Source organism: Geotrypetes seraphini, chromosome 1, assembly GCF_902459505.1.
Source record: "Geotrypetes seraphini chromosome 1, aGeoSer1.1, whole genome shotgun sequence".
Lineage (NCBI taxonomy): Eukaryota > Metazoa > Chordata > Amphibia > Gymnophiona > Dermophiidae > Geotrypetes > Geotrypetes seraphini.
Window position 1 is genome coordinate 28,484,323 of NC_047084.1, and position 24,588 is coordinate 28,508,910.

Genomic DNA, 24,588 nt, shown 5'->3' on the forward strand with positions numbered 1-24,588 from the left:
ACCAGTCACAGCAAGGGCCAACAAGTACTTCAACACTGTAGAAATAAAACCAGAAATGCATTTCCTTTTCTTTTGAACACAAAACAAAGATATCTGCCATATACATTTCCCAAGGCAGATGACTCTATGCAATGTCACCTCGGTAACAAAATACAAAAATAGAGAAATACACCCCCTCCCTTTTTACTAAACCACAATAGTAGGTTTTAGCACAGGGAGTTACGCTGAATGCCTCGCGCTGCTCTCAATGCTCATAGGCTCCCTGCGCTAAAAAACAATATTGCGGTTTAGTAAAAGGGAGCCATAGTGCAAAATATAGACAGCAGATATAAATTCTCAAAACAGACACATTTTGATCACTAAATTGAAAATAAAATCATTTTTCCTATCTTTGCTGTTTGGTGATTTCATGAGTCTCTGGTTGCACTTTCTTCTTCTGACTGTGCATCCAATCTTTCTTCCTTTCTTTCAGCCTCCTGTATGTTTCCTCTCCTCCAGACCTCATTCTCTCCCCCAACTTTTTCTTTCTGTCTCCCTGTTCCCCCTTCTTTCTGTCTCTCTGTCTGCCCCCTTTCTTTCTTTCTCCGTGCCCTCCCCCAAGCCACTCGGTTTGCTGCCACCGCCATCGGGGAATAGTCCCCAAGCCACCGCTGTCCCAAGCTTTCCCTGCAGAAGCGTCGCGCTGACCAGCATTCCGCTCCCTGACGTCAATTCTGACGTAGGAGAGGAAGTTCCGGGCCAACAAGGCATTTCTCCTCATTCCATCCAGCCTGAGCCCCATCTCTCCTTGATCCAGCATTTCCCTTCTGTGTCTGTCAGAATTACCATTCCACCTATTTTCCAGCATCACCCTTCTTTGTGTCCATCTCACCTATATCCCTATCTCACCACTTTTTCAGAATCTTCATTTGTCTCTGTCCTTGTCTTTACCCCATATTCACCATTTGCCCTTTCAATGTCTTTATCTCCCCCCCCACACACACACACTTTTTCAGCATTACTTCTATGTCTCCATTTCACCTCCTCTTCATGTCCCCTCTGTATCTCTATCCTTATTCAGAAGGTCCTGCTTACCCTTTCTCTTCTTTGTGCCACTATCTCCATTTTCAGCTTTCCCCCCTTTTCCTTTGTTAATGCACCCTGTAGCCAGAATCTTTCCACCCTCTCTCCACTCCGGCCCAGCCCAGTATGAAATATTTCCTTTTGTTTCTCTCCCCTCTCTCTTCTCCTCCCTCACCCACGAGTCCTGCATCTGGCCCTCTCCCTTCTACCTGCACCTGGCAACACCCCCCTGCTCCGCGGCTCTCTTAAGCAACTCGTCAGCAGCGGTGATCAAGACAAGCTGCCGACATCGAGGCCTTCCCTCTACGAGTCCCACCTTTGTGGAAAAAGGAAGTTGAAACAAGCGGGACTCGCAGAGGGTAGGCCCCGACGTCAGAAGCTGCTGCTGAGTTGCCGAAGAGAGCCGCGGAGCAGGGGATGTGGCCGGAAGCAGGTAGAAGGGAGAGGGAGATAGGAAGGCTGTAGAAGCTCCGGAGCATGACACCGAACCCGGCCAGGATGATTTCTTTTTCAGGCTGCTGCTGCCGCTGCCATCCCCCACCCGAAATGACAAAAAACAGCCTAATGCCCGCGTCGGGAAATAGCCATGCTGAGCAGTGAGCTCAGCACGTACACAGATGAAAGCCTTGCTTGCTGATTGGTCCGGCGGCACGGTGGGGCGGGGCCGCCGGACCAATCAGCAAGCAAGGCTTTCATCTGTGTACGTGCTGAGCTCACTGCTCAACATGGCTATTTCCCGACGCGACGCCAGAATTGTAAGCTGCATGCTTGCATCGCCAGAATTTAGGTAGGTTGTTTTCATCCCCGTGGGAGTCCCGTGGGCAAGGGGGCATCCCCGTGGGAGTCCCGTGGGTCAGGGGGGCATCCCCGTGGGAGTCCCGTGGGCCAGGGGGCGTCCCCGTGGGAGTCCCGTGGGCCAGGGGGGGAACCCGTGGGATCCCCGCGGGACCCGCGGGATCCCCGTTCCCGTGCAGACCTCTAGCCTGCAGTACAGAGCCGAACGGAAGTCTTCCCGACGTCAGCGCTGACGTCGGGAAGACTTCCGTTCGGCTCTGTGCTGCAAGCAGAGCAGGAAGGGAGAAAATCCGCGCGACTTAGTACATCCAGCCCCGTTCCCGTGCAGCTCTCTATTGCGGACCTTCGCGTGCCATAGGTTCGCCATCGCTGCCCTAGGGCTACTGGACTCAAAAAGACCTGGATGTAGGGGAAGCTCAAATTGCTGAGCCATCTGAAGCCTGACCAGATCCACATACCAGGGATGATGCGGTCAATCTGGGACAACCAGAATCACCAACCCCAGATGGTCCGCTATCCTCTAGATCAGGGGTGTCAAAGTCCCTCGAGGGCCGCAATCCAGTCAGGTTTTCTGGATTTCCACAATGAATATGCATGAGAGCTGGTTGCATGCACTGCTTTCAATACATATTCTTTGGGGAAATCCTCAAAACCCGACTAGATTGTGGCCTTCGAGGACCAGCTGACACCTGTGCTCTAGATGATCCTGCCAATCATGGGCCATGAAGGAAAGATATATTAACAGCCCTGTCTAAGATTAGGGCTGCACTAGAGCATCCACGTTGTTACTTCCTAGCTTACATCTATGGCTGAAATGAGGAGCTTTCTTGTTGGTCACCGATGCCATTAGATTGAACATCAGAAACCCCCAGCATTGCAGTCATGGAGAATGCCTTCCGGGACGGAGATCACTCCCCCCGGATCCAGCATCTGTCTACTGAGGTAGTCAGCTTGCATGCTGTCCACTCCTACCATGTGTGCTGCTGACAATACTAACAGATCACAAAGGACGAGCAATGCTACAAAGGGAACGGCCCCCAAGTGCAGGCTGGCCAGGTATTGTAGGTGCCCCCCTCCCCCACAGCTACAAGAGTGTCTGTCTCCATCAAGGCAGAGCAGTGTCAGAGGAGGAGCCAAAAAATGTAGATGTCTTCTACACAAACTCGCAAATAGGGGAGCACAACCCTGAATTGGTCAAGGCTCTGTTGCACTAGAAGGAGAAATTAGATTTTTACCTCTAATTTACTTTCTTTTAGCCTCTCCAGACCAGCATAGGTTTCTCTTACAAGCGAGTTGTATCTAATCATGACCAGCAGGTGGAGACTGAGACAAAACTTTGGAATAGTATATATCATGTGACTTCTCCCTATTTACCTCAGTCTGCCGAATAGCTGAGCAGAACTAAGAACTATAAACAGAAAAACAAACAGGACTCCGAACAGGAGTAACAACTAATAAAAACAGGAACACTGTTGGAAAATGCAAAGGAACAAATGCAAATAGCAAAGGTTCTCACAGCTCGCCGGCTACGCCAGCCAAGCCACAGCCGCTGTTATTAATCTCCCCGGTTCTAGAAAAATACTAGAAACCGACTGAAAAATTAAAATCTGCATGCAAGAATATGACAATAGCCTTAGACAGGGCTGTTAATATGTCTTTTCTCCATGGCCCATGATTGGCAGGATCATCTAGAGCAGTGGTTCCCAACCCTGTCCTGGAGGACCACCAGGCAAATCGGGTTTTCAAGCTAGCCCTAATAAATATGCATGAGAGAGATTTGCATATAATGGAAGTGACAGGCTTGCAAATTTGCTCCATGCATATTCATTAGGGCTAGCCTGAAAATCCGATTAGCCTGGTGGTCCTTGAGAACAGGGTTGGGAACCACTGATCCAGTCAGTCAGTCTCCACCTGCTGGTCATGATGAGATATAACCCATTTGTAAGATTAACCTATGCTGGTCTGGAGAGGCTAAAATAAAGTAAATTAGCAGGTAAGAACCTAATTTCTCCTTCTTTAGCAACTCTCCAGACCAGCATCTTACAAGCGGGACGTACCAAAGCAGTTCCCATCATGGGTGGGACCCCCGAAGGGCCAACACCAGAATACGCTCATCAAACACCGTGTCCCGACGAGCCTGGACGTCCATACAGTAGTGTCTGACAAAGGAATGCAAGCAAGACCAAACAGCAGTGTTACAAATATCCACTGGAGGCACCAGCAAAGATTCAGCTCAAGAAGTGGCCTGACCCTGAGTGGAATGAGCCTTGAGAAATTCCGAAACTTGCTTTTTTTTGTTTCTGAAGAAGATAAGCAAAAGCAATAGTCTCCTTGATCCAACGCACAATGGAAGCCTTGGAAGCGCCATCCCCCTTACGAGGACCCACTAGAAGGACAAAAGGATGATCTGATTTTCTGATCGCCTGGATCCTCCGCACGCAGGACTGAAGGACCCGACCAACATCCAATTTGTGCAACTGCTTCTGCTCAGAAGAACCCTCCCCGACTACCTTGTACCAGGAAGATCACCAACTGAGTGACATGAAAAGGAGAACTACCTTTGGCAGAAAGGAAGGAACAGGCTGTAACACGACCCATTCCCTAGAAAACTCCAGGAAGGGAGACCTACAAGAGAGAGCCTGCAGCTCCAAAACACATCTAGTAGAAGTAATAGCTATCAAGAAGACCGCCTTAAGAGTAAGGTCCTTCAACGAGCAGGCACCCAAAGGCTCAAATGGGAGGCACACCAGCCCAGATAGAACCAGATTCAAATCCCAAGAGGGAACAGACGGTTGCACGAGAGGACTGAGCAACTTGGTCGCCAGCAAGAAGCGAATGACATCAGGAATGGCAGTCAGACACTGACCCCGTAATAACCCACAAACAGCTGACAGGGCCACAAGTTGAACCCATAGAGAAGACCAAGCCAGGGCCCTGACCAGGTCATCCTGCAAGAACTCTAAGATGTTAGGCAGGGAAGCGCGAGAAGAGACCACTCCCCGCACAGTATACCACTTCTCAAATATATGCCAAACCCAAGAAGTGGAAAAGTCTGCGGGACCCCAAGAAAGAGATCACTTTTTCTGAATACCCATTCTTATCTAGGCGTTCCCTTTCAAGAGCCAAAGCCAAGCCATAAGACAAAAGAGAGAGCTGGATCGAACAGGGGAATGGGTTCCTGAGCCAGAAGATCGGGTGAAAGAGGCAGAGGATCCGACACCAGAAGCCGCACCAGATCCGTATACCATGAATGTCGGGGCCAATCTGGACCCACCAGAACCACAAGGCCCGGGTGATGAACAATGCGGAGTAGAACTCTGCTCACTAATGGCCACGGAGGGAATACATACAACAGCCCTTCCATTAGCCATGGTTGAACCAAAGCATCCAGGCCCTCGGCCTGACCATATCTGCGACGTTTGAAGAAGTGGGGTGTTTTGACGTTGATACTCGTGGCCATCAGGTCCATGAGAGGCTGACCCCAAGATTGCACTATCAACTGAAATGCCACGTGGCTTAGACACCACTCTCCGGGAGCTAGAACATGACAACTGAGTAGGTCCGCTTGAGCATTCTCCACTCCGGCTATGTGGGAGGCCAAGATGACCTGAAGATGAGACCTGCTGAACTGGAATGTACGAAAGTAAGGCTAGTCTCAGTTAGGGCACTGGTCTTTGACCTAAAGGCCGCAGCACGAGCAGACTGCTGGGCACGATGGACCACTGGTCTGACAATTCTTATGTTCTCTGCCCAGACCATGAGCAGAGTTGTGTCCTGCACCAACTGAGTGCTCTTGGTGCCCCCATGATGATTGACATCGGCCACCACCGTGGCATTGTCCAACAGAATCTGGACCAACTTGCCCATCAAGGAGTAGAAGGCTAACAGTGCCAGATGGAAGGCTCTGGACTCCAGAACATTGATCGACCACAACGCTTCCTCCAAGGATCAAGTGCCCCGAGCTGAGTGACCTAGACACAGAGCTCCTCAACCGAGGAGACTGAAATCCGTGAGAAGCACCGTCCACTGTAGCTGATCCAGACTCGTCCCTTGGGCAATATGGGATGTCTGGAGCCACCAACGAAGACTGCAGTGAGCCAAGCCCCACAGAGGAACAGGGTGAACTAGACTGTGCCTCTGGGGCGACCACTTCCAAAGCAGAGCATACTGAAGAGGACGCATGTGGGCCCGAGCCCACCTCACCACGTTTAGAGAAGCCGCCATCGACCCCAAGACTTGGAGGAAATCCTGTGCCTGAGGACACCGGGATGCCATAAGCAGGCGAATCTGAGATTGCAAATTGCTTACCCGGGTATCTGGGAGGAAAGACCTTCCCCAAGGAGGTGTCAAACACAACCAAGATACTGCACGCTGCAAGGGGGCCAACCGGTTCTTGTCAAGGTTGACAACCCATCTCAGAGACTGTAGGAACTCCACCACCCGAGCCATGACCCAGGTGCTCTCCTGGAACAACTTTGCGCAAATCAACCAGTCATCCAGGTAGGGAAGCACCAGAATGCCCTCTGTTCGCAAGGCCGCCACGACAACCGCCAGAACCTTGGTGAACATCTGTGGAGCTGTGACCAAATTACATTACATTACATTACATTACATTAGTGATTTCTATTCCGCTTGTGCCTTGCGGTTCTAAGCGGATTACAAGTTAGAAGACTGGACATTTCCAGTAGCATTGCAGTACATATAATCAAGAATGCGTTAAGTTACAATTGTTGTTCTGGACTTTTCCAGGATAAATTGGTAGTAGATATTAGATAGTGATAGATTGTTTAGACGAATAGAGATAATATTGTCCGGATTCTGCTGTTTAGACGAATAGAGATAATACTGTCCGGATTCGGGTGTTGCTGGTGGTGGTGTTAGGGTAGTCATGAGAGCATTTTCTAATACTTTTGTGAGGTTATGATGATGGGAAGTGTTTTTTGAAGAGATGAGTTTTGATTTCTTTTCGGAATGCTTTAATGTCTGTTGATTTGGTCAGTAGATTGGTGATGGTAGTATCGATCTTTGCTGCCTGTGTCGCTAAAAGGCTGTCATATAGTTTCTTTCGTCGTGTTCCTTTGAGAGGGGGGTGAGTGAATAGGCTCTGAGTTCTCCTTAATCTGTGTGAGAGGTTACGGTGTAGTCTGTTGTTTAGGTAGCTGGGTGCTGTTCCATGTATTACTTTGTATAGTAGACAGTAGAATTTGAACTGGGATCTTGCTTTTATTGGTAGCCAGTGTGAATCTAGGTATGCTTTGGTGATGTGGTCATATTTGCCTAGTGAGTAGATGATTCTGAGGGCTGTGTTCTGAACTGTCTGTAATTGTTTTATCATGTAATTTGGGCATGATAGGTATAGGCTGTTACAGTAATCTACAATACTCAGTACTAGGGATTGTACTAATATCTTGTATTGGTCTTTGTTGAAGAATTTTCTTATTTTTCTTAGGTTACGTATTGTGAAGAATGCTCTTTGGATGATTTTGTGGATTTGAGACTGCATTGTGCAGTTTCTGTCTAGTTGAATTCCCAGGATCTTGAGTGTGCTTTGCATTGGGTACTTGATTGTATTTACTTCTAGTTCTGTGAGAGAAGGTTTTTTTTCCCTTTCCAGTAGTAGGAATTTAGTTTTTTCCGAGTTCAGTTTTAGTTTATGACTTGACATCCATTTTTCTACCGTTTCCATTATCATTTTCAGGTGGTTTGTGGATAAGGGGTCTTGAATATTAAAGGGTAGGAGGATAGTTATATCATCTGCGTAGCTGAATGATACTGTGTTTAGGGCGTCTAGGGTTATGCCTAGGGATGCTATGAAGAGGTTAAATAATATGGGTGATAATGGTGGTCCTTGTGGTACTCCACATGGGTTTGACCATGGTTCGGATATGTGCTCTTTTGATTTGACTTTGTATGTTCGTGTTTTGAGGAAGCTTTGGAACCATTTGTGAACATTACCTGAGATTCCTATTGCGTCTAATATCTGGAGTAGTGTGTGATGGTCAACTAGGTCGAATGCCGCAGAAAGATCGAGTTGAATGAGAAGCAGCTTGTTTCCTTTGCTGAGGTGTTGTCGTGCAATGTCTAATAGTGATATCAGTAGAGTTTCTGTGCTATGGTTGGATCTGAATCCAGATTGTGATGGATGTAGTATGTGATGGTCTTCAAGGTAGTTGGAGAGGTGTTGTGCGACAAGGCCTTCTGTTATTTTAATGTATAGAGGGATTGAAGCGATTGGTCTATAGTTTGCAGGATTATCTATAGGACCTTTGGGATCTTTTAGGATAGGTGTAATTATGATTTCTCCTAATTCCGGTGGGAAATGACCTTCACTTAGTGTTGTTTGAAGCCATAGTGTGAGGCTAGCTTTAAATTTGGTGGAAGCTGTTGCTAGTAAGTATGAGGGACAGTTGTTCAAGTCACATGAGGATTTGCTGTATTTTTTGTAAAGCCTGTTCAAGTCTGACCATTGTATCTTTGGGAAGTTTGTCCAAATCCTGTCTGCTGGTATTGCTTCATCTGTTTTGGGATTGATTCGTATTTCTTCTATGTTGGTTCTTGAATTGTTGAATGTGGATCTGGTTGTGATGATTTTGTGTTTGAAGTGATCCGCTAATTGGGTGGCTGTGGGAGTTTGGTTTCCTTGGGTGGCGAGAAATGGTTTGGTATCGGTGAGATTTCTTAAGATGTCAAAAAGTATTCTTGTGTCTGGTTTTTCGGTGCTGATGAGTTTGGAGTAGTAGTTTTTTCGTTTTTCCTTCAGTTTGGTATTGTATTGTTTGATAAGGATTTTCCATTCATCTTTGATGTGGTTGTGTTTTTGTTTTTTCCATGACCTTTCTAATTGTCTGCATTTTCTTTTTAGTTGTAGAAGTTCGTCGTCGAACCATTTATTAGATGGTCTGTCTATTTTGTTTTTGTTTTTTATAGGAGCAAGTTCGTTTAGTGTAGATTCACTGAGGGTCCGCCAGCTGTTTATGAATTCTTTGGGGTTGTTGGGGTCGATTTCGGGGTCAACTGTGTTCCAGAATGTGTGAGGTTCGATTTTCGGTCTGAATTTGATGAGTGTTTTCTTTGGGATGGGTTTGTTGTTATTTTGAGCCCAATTGATGGTGAATGAATATTTGAAATGGTCTGACCATAGAGTAGGGTGCCAGGACCCGTTTGAGATGTAGATGTTTTGTGTGTTTTGATTTGGAGATGAGTAAGCTGCTATATCAAGTTGATGACCTTTTTCGTGTGTGGGTTCTGGGTTGAGAATTTGATAGGATAAAGTGTTGAGGTATGAGAGTATATCTGTTGTTTGTTTGGATGATTGATCTTCTAAGTGGAGATTTAAGTCTCCGAGGATCAGGTTATGTGTGGAGGAGAGTGAGTTCTGGAAGATGAATTCTTCAAGTTCTTGTTTTGAAGTGTTCCATTTACCTGGTGTAATGTAGCAAATAAGACAGTTCAGGTTTCCATTGAGTGATTTGTCAGATATTTGGCAGGCTAGCAGATCAAGATAAGGGGTGGAGTGCTTGGTCAGTACGTCGATGTTGAGATTGTTTTTTGTTATGATTGCTAGACCTCCTCCTCTTCTGTTTTCTCGACATACTACTTCAAGTTTATATCCTTTGGGGCAGAATTCTGTGATGCTTGGATCTGACTCAGAGGTGAGCCATGTTTCGGTTAGGAAGAGACAGCCTAGATTGTCTTTGGTCAGCCAATCTTTGATTAGTTCTGCCTTTGGGCTGACGGATCTGATGTTCATATATGCGCAAGCAATTGTAGTGTATTTTGTGGTTGGTGTAGTGGTTGTATTGATGATAGTTCTTTGTGAGGTTTGATATTTTTGTGTGTTTGAGTTAGGTTTTGGTGGGGGTCTTTTTCCCCAGATGGTGGGGATGCTGGCTTGGCTGGATAGTGGGCATGGAGTTAGCGTTCTAGTGGTATGCAGTTTTCTGGTATGTTGAACAGGTCTGTGTGTTGTTGTTAGTATAGGGATGGTTTGTATTTGGTAGCCTGTGGTTTTCCATTTTGCTATAAATGTGGCAATTAGTATGAGGACAAGAATGAGGTTGTGTGTGCGCAGTGCCATTTTTTTTTTTTTTTTTTTTATATTTGTGAAGATTGCGGTTTGGTAGTTATTTGAGTTGGTTGTGAGAGTGGTTGTATGAGTTGTGTTCAGAGTTCACTGGAGAGGTGGCTGGAGAGGCAGGGGCTCGGCGTTCGGCGATCCGCGGTTGCTGGAGTGGCAGGGGCTCTAATAGAGAGCAGAGACCTCCTGCTTGCACGGCGTCGGGCGGAGGAAGGAGGGACAAGATGGCAGAAACTTCCTCCTTCCTCTGCCTAGGAAGTCGCTGGGGGGGGGAGGCTTTCGGTGGCCCTCAAGGGCTGAAGAAAAATCCGACTCAAAAGTCGGGTTGCGTCGGTGATCCCCGGTGGCTGGAACGGCAGGGGCTCTATGAGAGAGCAGAGTCCTCCTGCTTGCACGGCGTCGGGCGGAGGAAGGAGGGACAAGATGGCAGAAACTTCCTCCTTCCTCTGCCTAGGAAGTCGCTGGGGGGGGGGGGAGGCTTTCGGTGGCCCTCAAGGGCTGAAGAAAAATCCGACTCAAAAGTCGGGTTGCGTCGGTGATCCCCGGTGGCTGGAACGGCAGGGGCTCTATGAGAGAGCAGAGTCCTCCTGCTTGCACGGCGTCGGGCGGAGGAAGGAGGGACAAGATGGCAGAAACTTCCTCCTTCCTCTGCTTAGGAAGTCGCTGGGGGGGGGGGGGAGGCTTTCGGTGGCCCTCAAGGGCTGAAGAAAAATCCGACTCAAAAGTCGGGTTGCGTCGGTGATCCCCGGTGGCTGGAACGGCAGGGGCTCTATGAGAGAGCAGAGTCCTCCTGCTTGCACGGCGTCGGGCGGAGGAAGCGCACAGAACTGATGGTGCTGACCCAAGATCACAAATCGAAGGAAGCGCTGATGCGAGGCCTGGATTGGAACATGCAAAGAGGCCTCCGTCAGGTCGAGTGAGGCTAATACTCCCCTGGCTGAACCACCAGAATCACATATTGCAATGTTTCCAAGTGCGAAGACAGAACCTCTGAGAGTCCTGTAGACCCCTTCAAATCTAAGATGGGCTGAAAGGACCCCACAAATCAAGTACCTGCCAGTGCAACATGCCTGAGGGGGAATCGAAACAGCAGCTTAGAGATCTAGCAATCTTTTAAGGATCTGGCTAAAAACCTGCTTCTTCCATGCTGCCTGACAAGGAGAAGCTAGAAAATGATCTGGCAGGGAATGGGCAAACTGCAGAGCAGAACCGTCCTGAATCACCACCAGTCGAGCACCCACCGGAACCAGAGGAGGCGCGGACACAGAGTCACTGAGCAGGACAGACAGCGGGGGAACAGGAAGAGGAATTCTCAGCCTCCCAACAGGCACAACAGGACTGCATTCGCTGAAAGAAATGACCCTGGGCATAATCAGAGGTTGGGTAGGGAGCAATCCCACGCTCAGGGCGGTACCTGTAGAAATCTCGCAGACTATCCCGAGCAGTGGTACCTGAACAGCCTGGCAAGCACTGTCTTCAGGCAGGCAGGGCACTTTAGAGTCTGTCAGAGTTTGAACTAACTAGTCCAAAACCTCTGGAAAACAAGGACCCCTGAAAAAGAAAATTTAGAGTTTAGTGATGGACACCGCATCTGTCATCCAAGCCTGAAGCCAGAAGGTCTGATGCGCAGCCAAGGATTTGGCAGACATCCGCAAGAAGTCATAGAGGGCGTCTGAGAGGAAAGAGGCAGCCATCTGAATCTTCGCCACCTCCTGACCATCAGACTCACTGTCAAGGACCTGCTCGGCCCACCGAAACACAGCCTGAGCCACCATTTCCGCTCAAATAGCTGCCTGGACCTCCAAGGCAGACACATCCAAATTCTGTTTAAGAATGGTCTCCAATTTATGCTCCTCAGAGTCTGTTAAGACAGAACTGCCCTCGACTGGCACAGTATGCCGTGTAGCAATAGCTGAGACCACTGCATCCATCACTGGTGATTTTAAGGTAGTCCTATCCCCCACCGGTATGGGTACAAACAAGCCAAGGAACGCACAAACCGAAAAATGGATGTACTGGACAAGAGTGGGAAGCAGATGAAATCCCCTAAAGAAGAGGGTCCTCCAAACTCGGGGTCGCAGTGCAACACTGAGAAGATCTGCTGAATCAGATCTGATAACTTGTCCCTTTGAAAAGGCGCACCACAAATGCCTCCTCGCTGGTAGATGGAAAAAACAAGTCCCTGGTACCAGTGGCCATCCCCTCAAGAGGATCCTGGAGGTGTCCCCAAGGGTCCAGGTCCCCATGCAATAGTTAAAACTCTCCTCAGACAACAAGTCCTCATCCGAGGCCATACGCTGGTGCCTGGACGAGGGAAGAGGGGGGGGGGACACGAAAAGAATTAAGGAGTCAAAACATAAGGGGGCTTAGAAGGAACAAACACCCAAGACCCCCTTAGCACAAATAGGACCCCCAGCTGCCAGAAAATATGCTTTACACAAAGCAGAAAGAAAATGAGGGGGGGGGGGGGGAAACCCTGGCGGCCCCATGGGACTCCCTGCCCAGCAGGGGATCCAGCTCTAACCTGTCTGTCAAAACAGAGAGAAGGCACCTGAGGCTAAATACAAGATGGAGGGGTTATCTGAGGAAAAACAGCAAAAACACGCCAAAAATAGTCCCTCCAGGGACTGTAGCGGCTGAGAAGATAGAACTGTCCCAGCCGCTAATGCAGGCAAAAGCTGGCATCAGCTGAGAGAAAAAACAGCTGACTGGTGATCCCCACCTGCACCGGCGGTGGCTGAGGAAATCCCTCCGTGGGCGGCAGGAAAAGACCGGGCTTCCCTACAAAGCTCTGCCGGCTCGCGAGGCATTAGCGGCAGGGAGCCCTGGATGCCGGCACCTGCTGCCAACGAGACTCCTCCACCGCACTGGCCCAAACAACTGCTTTTAGGCAGGCCGCGAGTGCTTCGCGTCTGGACCAAATTGTGTACCTCTCCTCCTGAGAAGTGCTCAATTGTTCCATACGTGATCTAGCTGAAAGAAAAGTGCCAGTTAGTCAAAAAATGCAGTCATTTACAGCATATTTAAAGGGAAAGCAACCCTTCAGACTGGCACTGCCTCAGGATTTTTTTTTTCACAGAACAGACTCCACTTGGCTCTCTAAACAGTATGCCTTACCACCAGGGGATAAGGCTTACCATTGAGGCACCTCTAAAAAAAATGTTGGAGAGGTGGAGGAAAGGGGTGAGGGATCCCGCTCGAGACCCGCCAGGTTTGAAACCCCGAAGGTCGAATGGACCCCCAAACAGGCAGTGTCCACCCAAGCTTAATCAGACACCAAAAAGGGGACAAAAATTCCTAAACAAATTCCAACAGCCCTACCAAGGGAGATGGGTACTGCTTACCACACCTGTTGGAGACTGAGAGAAGACTGAGGTAATTAGGGATGGTCACATGATATGCACTATTCCAAAGTTTTGTCTCAGTCTCCACCTTCTGGTCATGATGAGATATAACCCGCTTGTAAGATTAATCTATGCTGGTCTGGAGAGTTGCTAAAGAAACAAAGGTTATTGCTTTAAAAACCTGGCTATAGTGTGGAATCTGGTATTTATAGAGAAGTGTAAGGCTCTCTCCTGTCCAAATTTGCAGGCTAAATATAACTTACCCGTTAAGCATTATCATCAATGGCTCCAGATGAAGTACTTGACTACTAGTAACTGATTAGTAGGTTCTGAGCTAACTATAGAACGGTCTGTTCAGTACACTCTAATAATGGGATTCCAATTACACCTTGCTGGTTCCAAATTTTATAATATTTGCAATGCAACAAATGCTCCTTGACAGGATTGGAAAAGCTTTGAAAAAGTGAACTGGGCTATACTGGAGAGGAGGCACAGTAGAAAAATATTTGGAGAGCTGTATTCAAAACCTCTAGATCTGTCTCCCTCTGGCAGATGTTTTACTTCCTTATCCATAAGAGCTACTGGACTTCTGTTAAGGTTGCAAAATATAGATCAGGAGAGACAACTACGGTTGGACCTGTAAGCAGCACATAGGCACATTACCATGTGTTTAATGTCCATTACTATCCGAATATTGGGCAGACATTTGGAATTAGATTTCCATTGTTTTTCTTATATTCCCGAGACTCTTACTTAGAGAATTATCTGAAAATCACTTGGTTCATCATTAATTCTTGTTGTTAAAGCTCATAGTAGATTATTTGATTTATGTTTTTCAATTTTATTGTAATGAAACTTACAGTGACTCACTGGAAGGATACATGTTTGAAGATACAACACTGGTAAAATGCAATGTGCCTATATTGTAAATATAAGGGGGGTTTGTTGGAAAAACAGGGAAGTTTTCATACTTTTAGGAATTATTGAGCTGTGCATAATGAATATATACATTATCACTAATTTTTTTTCCTTTTTGCAACTAATCCTGATGCCATGAGTTTTCATATTTGGTTTTGGTTGTTGTATGTTTATGATTTGAAGAGTTAATTTAAACATTTAAAAACATGGCTTTTCTCTAAAATGTAACGACCTCTCCCTCTTCGATATACTAAGTCTCTCTAAACTTCTCTGTACCAAGTTCTTCTACTTTTCTTTGGAGTTCCTTTCTATATCAATTCCTGTAAACCGTGCCGAGCTCTACTTCTGTGGAGATGATGCGGTATACAAACTTAAGGTTTAGTTTAGTTTAATAAAAAGATTTGAAAAACATATAGCAGATTAGCAAGGCAAGAAGACTTCCCTTGGCTAAATTCCTGTTAAATCACATTTGTCTATGTAGTCAGTAATTTTATTTAAATAGTTTTTATCATTTTGCCTTGGACATTAACAGCAAATTTTGAGAACCTAGATATTAAAACCATACTTGTACTGTATCTGCATCTTATCTTGCTAATTTAGTTCAAGCTCCCCAACAGTAAAAAAAAAAAAAAAAAATTAAAAAAAAGGTACTAAATTATTTTCCCCTCTTTTACGAATGCATAGCGCAGGTTTTTAGCACCGCCAGCGGCGGTAACTGCTCAGACACTTATAGAAATTCTTTGAGTGTTGGAGCAGTTACTGCCACTGCCTGCACTATGCATTTATAAAAGAGGGGGTTTATTAGTACAGTAATTTAAAGATGTCTGTTCTCTGCAACCAAGTAGTAAACAAAAATTATTTTTAGTTTTTATATGAACTCCTAACAGTAGTTTGATAATTGTGCCAATCTTTATTCAGAATATTAGAGCTAAACAGCAGGTTAGAACTAATGTTTACTGGCAAAACTGAATAGAAAGTTTGCACTTTAGATAGCTATACCATGTTTGGCAGTTGTTAAGTCCAGCTAGTCCACCACTTTCACAAGCATTGAAATTCACATACTAAAATTTGAAAATATTTTCAAATAACTGAAAATAAACTCTCTTGTCAAAATTCATACCTTGTGCTGTTCAATAGCATCTATCCAATGCTGTCTATGATCCAAGTCTTGAGCTCGTAGGTACCAAACACTATCATTGACGCTGATATCAAAACGACATTCATCAAACTCATGAGGCTGACAAGGTGATGAAAACAAAGTGTAAATATAAAACTTATTAGGAGACAAATTGCTACAGAAAAGCAAATTTACAATAACTTGCTCTTAAGAGGCACAGTAGAGGTATTAAGAATTAATAAATGGTAGACATCCATTAAGACATACTGCAAATAAAGACCTGACATTGATACCTACTTTCAGTGGCGTACCAAGGGCGGGGCGGGGGGTGCGGGCCGCCACGTGTGCCAGCCCTGGGGGGGTGCACAACCGGCCAGATATGGAACCTCCTGCGCTGCTCTAAAAAGCGCCTGCACCTCAGCGCGGCTGCTGTACTTATTTCAAAGCAGAGTTGGCAGCCGCGCTGAAGTGCAGGAAGGATCCGCGATAACTGCTTCTGCTGCCTCTGATCCGGAAGACGTCGGAAGGGTAAGTGACGTGGAGGGGGTGGACCGGCAGCCACAGTCATCATGAGACCTTGACGCAACTCCCTGCGTCTGCCGGCCCACCCGCTCAGACGTCAAAACGTCTTCTGGAGCAGAGGCAGCAGAAGCACTCATCACGGGACATTGCTGGTTTGGAGGGAGAGAAATGGGACAGATGCTGATGGAATTGGTGTGCAGGGAAGGAGAGAGACATAAGGGGGAAGGGCCCAGGGTACTGGATGGAATTGGGTTGGAGGGGGAAGAAAGGGGGCAGATGCTGATGGAATTGGTGTGTGGGGAAAGGATACTGGATGGAATTGGGTTGGAGGGAAAGAAAGGGGGCAGATGCTGATGGAAGTGGAGGGAAGTGAGACGAGAGAGTGAAACGCCAGACCATGGGGGTGTGGGAGAGGGAAGGAAAGAAGAGAAGAGTAGAGAGATGCCAGACCATTAGAGGAGGGAATGGAAGAAGATGGATGCCAGACCAATGGGGTAAAGGGAGAGATGGAAGGGGAGGCATAAAGTTTCTGGAAGGGGAATAGAAGGAGAGAAGATACCACATAGAAGGGGCAGAGACAGGGTAGACAGTGGATGAAAGGAAGAGAGTGACAAGAATATGAGGAAAGCAGAAACCAGAGAAGACAAGGTAGAAAAAAAAATTATATTTATTTTTTTTGCTTTAGGGGAGATGCATCGCTGTTTCTGTGGTGTTGCACTGTATGCAGAGTTCAGCTTCTTTGTGGTTCAATTTAACTTTTGTCTACATATTTCTATTTTATCCTCCCTTTTGCAAAACTAGAGCTATTTTAGCACCGGCTGTGGTGGCAACAGCTCTGATGCTCAGATTTCTATAAGAGTTACCACAATGACTAAAAACCACACTACAGTTTTGTAAAAGGGGGAGGGGTTAGTTTGTGATTACATATTCCATACTAGGCGAAGGTGTTTTTCTGTGTTCTGTGTGAAAGACATGGTTTTCTGTTAAGGATTGATCTGTACTAGTCTGGCTTGTTTAGTTTTACAATGGGTGTATTGATGTTGTACTATTCACTGCAGTATGTAAGATACTGCCTTTTCCTAGGTACACTCTTGTGTGACGTGTGGATTGTTATTAAAAATCATGTTTTTCATACAGATTGGGGGGGTGTCAAAAATGATGGGCCCCGGGTGTCACGTATGCTAGGTACGCCACTGCCTACTTTCAGGATAACTACCAATATATGAACAAGTGCCTGTACATTGCAAGTTTTTCTTCTAAAGCATTGGCAATTCTAGGAAGTATTCATAAACTGGCAGATTTTTTAGTAATCAAATATTTATTGAAGAAAATGCACCCATATCTTTCATAAAATGATCACATAATATGCAACTGAATACAAAACAATACAAAAGTAATAAAGAATATCATAAAACAACAAAAATAACACTATCTAATTAGCCTTATCAAAAATAAGTCTTTAGCTCTTTCTGAAAATTGAGATAAGAAGCAATTAGTCTCAGATAAAAAGCAAACCATATCTTATGTCTCCGATACAGTATAAAAACTCAAACTTGCAAATGCTGTAGACGTGCCACTGATGGAAAATTTACCGTATTTTTCACACCTGACCATAAGACGCACCTTACATTTAGAGGAGGAAAATAAGAAAAAAAAAAACCAAACACACATATTCTGAACCAAATTCTCCCTGCCAGGCTCTGCACCCAACCGCACACTCCTTGCCAAGCTCTGCCCTCTGACCCCCTGCCTGCCAGGCTCTGTACCCTGTCACCCCTCTGGTGGTCTAGTGGTAGGCGGGGACAGGGCACAGGGCAGGCAGCCCTAGTAGCTGGCAGGTAGGTAGGGACAGGGCAGGCAGGGACAGGGCAAGCTGGCAGGTAGGGACAGAGCACAGGGCAGGTAGGGATAGAGCGAGCAGGCAGGTAGGAACAGGGCAAGCAAGCAGGTAGGAACAGGGCAAGTAAGCAGGACCCCCCCCCCCACCTCCAGACAGGCTGCAGGCAAGCCCCGGCCTCTCCCTCCTCCTTCCCTATTTTTAATTCGGCAGGGTGGGCAGGCCCCGGAATCTCCTTCAAACATTTCTATTTTTAATTTGACAGGGCAGGCAGGGCAGCCCCGGCTTCTCCCTCCTTACCCCCCAGGCAGGCCCTGGCCCTCTTCCTCCTGCACGTACCTTTTTCTTTTTTACTTCTGGGGCCCCCTTCACTGAGAGTGGCGCACAAAGCTGGCTGGCTGCCTGGTCCTCGCCGCTTCCCCTGAGAACGGTGGACGTGGCTGCGTCCTCTTCTGTTCTCTTGCAGCATTGTGGCACACCAAATTGCCTGCCTGGTCCCGTTCCGCTTCCCAGTGTCTGCTGTCCATTTTTTTCTCCTCTTCTCTCTTGCTCCTGTCCCTGTCTCAAACATATTGATTTTTCCCTTTCAACTTTTCTCCTTTTTTCTTTTCTACCTCCTCAGATCTTGCCCTCTTTCTCATCCTTCTCCTTTTTAAATTTTCAGCTACCTATCAATTTTCCATCTTCTCTTATTCTGTAGCTCTCCCATTTCCCATCTCACTCTTTCCCAGCCTCTTTTCCTCTCTCCTCTTGGTCCAACATTTTGCTCCGTCTCTTTTCTGTTGTTGTTCTTCCCTCCTCCCTTGATGCTGAACAATGAGATGGAAGGAAAAAAAAAAAAAAAAGAGAGAGAGATGCTGCACCTCTCTCTCCCTTCCACCTCCAGGCCTAACATTTCTCTATCCCCTTTTCAACTTCTCTCCCTTTCTCTTCCCAACTGCACCCCATCTAATCTCTCCCCTTGTCTGCCTGCCTCCCTCTCCCCAGGTCCACAATTTCTCCCTTTCTCTTCCCAAACGGTTCTCCCTTCAAGTAACCTTTTCTCTCTTTCTTCACACTACCCCAGGTCCAACCTCTCTCCCTTCATCAAAATGAGGCTCAAATATAAATTGAGACCCCCATTTTTGGGCCATTTATTTGGCCCCAAAATCTCAGTTTATATTTGAGTATATACGGTAATTTCTCTGTTAAACCATTATAAAGCAAATTACTGTAATCTAAATAAGGGAGTAGAATGGCCTGGGCCACACTTTGAAAGTTACCTGTGACAATACAGATCTTATTGCTCTAAGTTACCTTAGCTGAAAAAAAAAAAAATCCTTTTTTACCAAGGCATTAATCTGATGCTCAAAGGTCAAATTAAAAATCCACAATAAATCCTAAAATCTCATCTTAATCAGTTATTAGTGTCAGATCTTTCTTAGGAAGTAAATCATAGGCTCCAAACCAAAGTATCCTCACTTTTAACTTATTCAGGGTCAAAAAGTTAGCTTCGGACTACTCAATTCTTCCATTATATCCCTCAAATAAGCCAAAGAGTTGTCAAATAAATCTGAATGTCTAAATCTATCTCCCAGAGTCTTTAAACAAATATTGAACACGGAAAGTGATAGAAGCGAGCCTGGGGCACCCCATAAACCAATCTCCAAGATCAAGATTTACAACTACCTATTCTAACTTTGTATGTTCTTTTCATGAGAAATTCAGTAAATCATTTCAATACTGTACCATGCAAATCAAGCTCATTTAATCTTAAAAGAAGTAGAGAACAGTCCATTGCATCAAAAGCTGATAAAGTAAAACAGACTGCCTGCCTCTGCTCAGAAAATTTCTAACAGAAATCAGTTCCATTAACAATTGCATTCTTATACAATGCCTTGCAGAAGTCTTCATATACTATGTTTTTATATCCAATCCAATCTTTGGTTTTATATACCGATTCATCCCTCCAATAGGACTCAACTCGGTTAACAAAATATTCACAGAACATGCAAGGAATTAGATAAGACTTCAACCTCTATAATCATTAGTTTGAAGTAGAGGAATCAGTCAGATTTTGAAATAGATAGGTTTTCAGCACTTTCCGAAAGATTGATAGATGAGAAAGACATCTAACTTCTAAAGGGAGTTACCGGTAATTCCAAATTTTTGCGAACAAGAAAATAAAAGATCTGCAAAAATTGCCCATAGTTTTGATTCCCTTAACAGTGGGAAAGGCAAGTTTATATTTCTGGATAGTCCTAAATTTAGAAGGTTCACAAGAACTAAAGGAGATAAGAACCAAGGGGGAAAAAATCCCATACAAGATTTTAAATATCACACTAGCACATTTACATAAGAACATAAGAAGTTGCCTCCGCTGGGTCAGACCAGAGATCCATCAGCTCCCGCGGCGGCCCATTAGGTCCATAACCTGTAAAGTGATCCTTTGTCTGAATATCCTTCATTCCCCTTTTTCCTTCTATCTATTATCCTTTCATAGTCCTATCTCTACCCCTATCTGTATCCCTCAATCCCTGAATCCTTCAGGAATTTATCCAATCCCTCTTTAAAACCCGTAATGCACTCTGTCCTATCACAACCTCTGGAAGCGTATTCCAGGTGTCCACCACCCTCTGAGTGAAAAAGAATTTCTTAGCATTGGTTCTGAACCTGTCCCCTTTCAATTTCTCCAAGTGCCCCCTTGTTCTTGTGGTTCCCAATAGTCTGAAGAATCTTTCCCTCTCCACCTTTTCTATGCCTTTCATGATCTTGTATGTCTCTATCATGTCTCCTCCGAGTCTCCGCTTCTCCAGGGAGAAGAGCCCCAGCCTTTCCAACCTGTCTGCGTATGAAAGGTTTTCCATACCTTTTATCATTCTTGTTGCTCTTCTCTGAACCCTCTCAAGTATCGCCATGTCCTTCTTTAGGTAAGGTGACCAATATTGGACACAGTACTCCAGATGCGGGCGCACCATCGCACGATACAGCGGCATTATGACTTCCTTCGTTCTGGTTGTGAAACCCTTCTTAATAATACCCAACATTCTGTTTGCTTTCTTTGAGGCTGCTGCGCATTGTGCCGTTGACTTCATTGTTATATCCACCAGCACACCCAAGTCTTTTTCAATGTTACTTTCCCTAGTACTAATCCCCCCATTTTGTAGCTGAACATCGGGTTCTTTTTCCCTATATGCATGACCTTGCATTTCTCTACATTGAAGTTCATCTGCCATTTATTCGCCCACTCCTCCAGTTTGTTCAGGTCCCTTTGTAGGTCTTCACATTCCTCCACGGTTCTAACCCTGCTACAGAGTTTAGTGTCATCCGCAAATTTTATAACTTCACACTTTGTCCCTGTTTCCAGGTCATTTATAAATACATTGAACAGCAGCGGTTCGAGTATCGACCCCTGCGGAACACCGCTCGTGACCCTCCTCCAGTCCGAGTAGTGTTCCTTCACTCCAACCCTCTGCTTCCTGCCTGCCAACCAGTGTTTAACCCATCTGTGTATGTCCCCTTCCATCCCGTGGTTCCACAGCTTCCTGAGTAACTGCTCATGGGGTACCTTGTCAAAGGCTTTTTGGAAGTCGAGATTAATGATGTCTATGGTTCTCCTTTGTCCATCTGGCTGTTTATCCCTTCAAAGAAGTGCAGTAAGTTTGTTTGGCACGATCTTCCCTTGCAGAAGCCATGCTGGCTCGCTTTCATTAGTCCATTTTTTTCTATGTGCTCACAAATGATGTCTTATCAATGCTTCTACCATCTTACCCAGAACTGAAGTCAAGCTTACCGGCCTGTAGTTTCCCGGGTCACCTCTCGATCCCTTTTTAAAGATAGGTGTAACATTTGCTATTTTCCAGTCCTCCAGGACCTCCCCAGTTTTCAAGGATAGGTTGCAAACTCGTTGGAGTATTTCCGCTATTTCGTTTCTTAGTTCTTTTAAAACCATTGGGTGGATTCCGTTCGGGCCCGGTAATTTGTTGCTTTTCAGTCTATCTATTTGTTGGAGGACATCCTCATGGCTTACTTCTATTGTTGACAGTTTTTCTTCTTGGTCTCCATTGAAGATCTCTTCGGGTTCTGGTACATTGGATGTGTCCTCGTTTGTGAAGACTGACGAGAAGCATTTGTTTAACCTATCAGCTACCTCTTTTTCCTCCTTTACCACTCTCTTTCTGTCTCCATCATCCAATGGTCCTACTTCCTCCCTCGCCAGCTGCTTCCCTTTAATTTATCTGAAGAACGATTTGAAATTTCTTGCTTCCCCGGCCAGTCTCTCTTCGTATTCTCTTTTCGCTCTCCTGACCACTCGGTGACATTCTTTTTGGTGTTTCCTGTGTTCTTTCCAGTTTTCCCCGGTTTGGTTCTTTTTCCATTTTTGGAATGATTTTTTCTTATCTCCTATCGCCTTCTTCACTTCATTGGTTATCCATACCAGGTCTTTTGTTCGATTTTTTTTTTGCACCCTTTTCTAAAACTGGGGATGTACAGATTCTGTGCTTCATAGAAACATAGAAATAGACAGCAGATAAGGGCCCACGGCCCATCTAGTCTGCCCACCTTAATGTCCCTCCCCTACCTTTGCCCTGTGAATAGATCCCATGTGCCGATCCCATTTGGCCTTAAAATCAGGCACGCTGCTGACCTCTTACCTGTAGTGGAAGACTATTCCAGCGATCAACCACTCTTTCAGTGAAAAAGAATTTCCTGGTGTCACCTCGTAGTTTCCCGCCCCTGATTTTCAACGGATGCCCTCTTGTTGTCGTGGGACCCTTGAAAAAGAAGATATCTTCCTCCGCCTCGATGCGGCCCGTAAGATACTTGAACGTCTCGATCATGTCCCCCCTCTCTCTGCGCTCCTCGAGCGAGTATAGCTGTAATTTGTCAAGCCGTTTTTCGTATGGTAGATCCTTGAGTCCCGAGACCATCCGGGTGGCCATTCTTTGCACCGACTCCAGTCTCAGCACATCCTTGCGATAATGCGGCCTCCAGAAATGCACACAGTATTCCAGGTGGGGCCTCACCATGGATCTATACAATGGCATAATGACTTCCGCCTTACGACTGACGAAACCCCTTCGTATGCAGCCCATGATTTGTCTTGCCTTGGACGAAACCTGCTCCACTTGATTGGCAGACTTCATGTCCTCACTGACGATTACCCCCAAGTCTCGTTCTACCGTTTTTGCTAGGATCTCGCCATTAAGGGTATAAGACTTGCATGGATTCTGGCTGCCCAGGTGCATAACTTTGCATTTTTTGGCATTGAAGTTGAGTTGCCATGTCCTAGACCATCGCTCCAGTAGGAGTAGGTCGTGCATCATGTTGTCGGGCACTGAATCTTCGTCTGTTGTGCATTTGCCCACTACATTACTCAGTTTGGCGTCATCGGCGAATAATGTTATTTTACCTTGAAGCCCTTCTGCCAAGTCTCTTATAAAGATGTTGAATAGGATTGGGCCCAAGACTGAGCCCTGTGGTACTCCACTAATCACCTCCGTCATTTCGGAGGGGGTGCCGTTCACCACCACCCTTTGGAGCCTACCTCCAAGCCAGCTCCCAACCCATTTTGTCAATGTGTTACCTAATCCTATAGAACTCATCTTGCTCAGTAACCTGCGGTGTGGTATGCTATCGAATGCTTTGCTAAAGTCCAGGTACACGATGTCCAGGGACTCCCCAATATCCAGCTTCCCCGTTACCCAGTCAAAGAAGCTGATCAGGTTGGATTGGCAGGATCTCCCCTTAGTAAATCCATGTTGTCGGGGATCCCGTAGATTCTCCTCATCCAGGATCTTATCTAATTGGTGTTTGATTAGAGTTTCCATTAGTTTGCTCACTATCGATGTTAGACTCACTGGTCTGTAGTTTGCTGTCTCCATCTTTGAGCCTTTCTTGTGGAGTGGAATGACGTTAGCCGTCCTCCAGTCCAACGGGACGCTGCCTGTACTAAGGGAGAGGTTGAAGAGCGCGGACAGTGGCTCCGCCAAGACATCACTCAGCTCCCTAAGCACCCTGGGGTGCAGGTTGTCCGGCCCCATTGCTTTGTTAACCTTGAGCTTTGACAGCTCACCGTAGACACTGCTGGGCGTAAACTCAAAGTTACTAAACGGGTCAACTGAGCCAACCCTTGTCTGTAACTGAGGGCCGAGCCCTGGCGCTTCTCAGGTGAAGACTGAGCAGAAGTATTCATTTAATAGTTGGGCTTTTTCCGAATCCTTTTCCACATAGTCTCCGTCTGGTTTCCTAAGACGTACAATCCCACCTGAGTTTTTTCTTCTATCACTGATATACCTGAAGAAGGATTTATCTCCCTTCTGGATGTTCTTTGCTAGAGACTCCTCCATGAGGAATTTAGCCTCCCTGACTGCTGTTTTGACGGCTTTTGATTTGGCCAGGTAGTCTGCTCTAGAGTCCTGCTTCCCTGATTGTTTGTAAGAGATGAATGCTTTTTTCTTCTCCTTGATCTGGTCTGAGATCTCCGCAGTAAACCACTGTGGCTTATTGTTCCTTCGCCATTTACTTACTGATTTTACATAGCGGTTTGTTGCTTCTTGTATGGTTGCTTTCAAAGTCGACCACATGTCTTCCACGTTATCGGTTTCTTCTTGGCTTTGTAGCGCCTGGTGAACGAAGTCTCCCATTTCTTTGAAATTTGTGTCCTTGAATTTGAGGACTTTGGTTAGTGTAATAGATTTAGTGAAACCTTTCCTGATATTGAACCATACCATGTTGTGGTCACTGGAGGCCAATGTGTCGCCCACCGAGACCTCTGTGACACTTTCTCCATTGGTAAGTATCAGGTCCAGTATTGCCTGATCCCTTGTCGGTTCCAACACCAGTTGCCTGAGGCTTGCTCCTTTCATAGAGTTTAATAGCCTCCTGCTGCTGCCGGAAGCAGAGGTAAGTGTAACCCAATCCACATCAGGCATGT

At 46.0% G+C, this 24,588-nt stretch overlaps 1 protein-coding gene across 4 annotated transcripts in view; it reads right to left on the reverse strand.

Annotated features, from left to right (window-relative positions):
• The window catches only part of CERT1 (ceramide transporter 1), a 418,213-nt gene that overhangs the window by 310,943 nt on the left and 82,682 nt on the right, over window positions 1-24,588 (reverse strand). For all 4 annotated transcript variants that reach the window (XM_033929301.1, XM_033929302.1, XM_033929303.1 and 1 more), the window contains one exon: window positions 15,317-15,433. In XM_033929301.1, coding sequence (XP_033785192.1) covers window positions 15,317-15,433 — 117 coding nt within the window. The remainder of the gene's footprint in view (window positions 1-15,316; window positions 15,434-24,588) is intronic.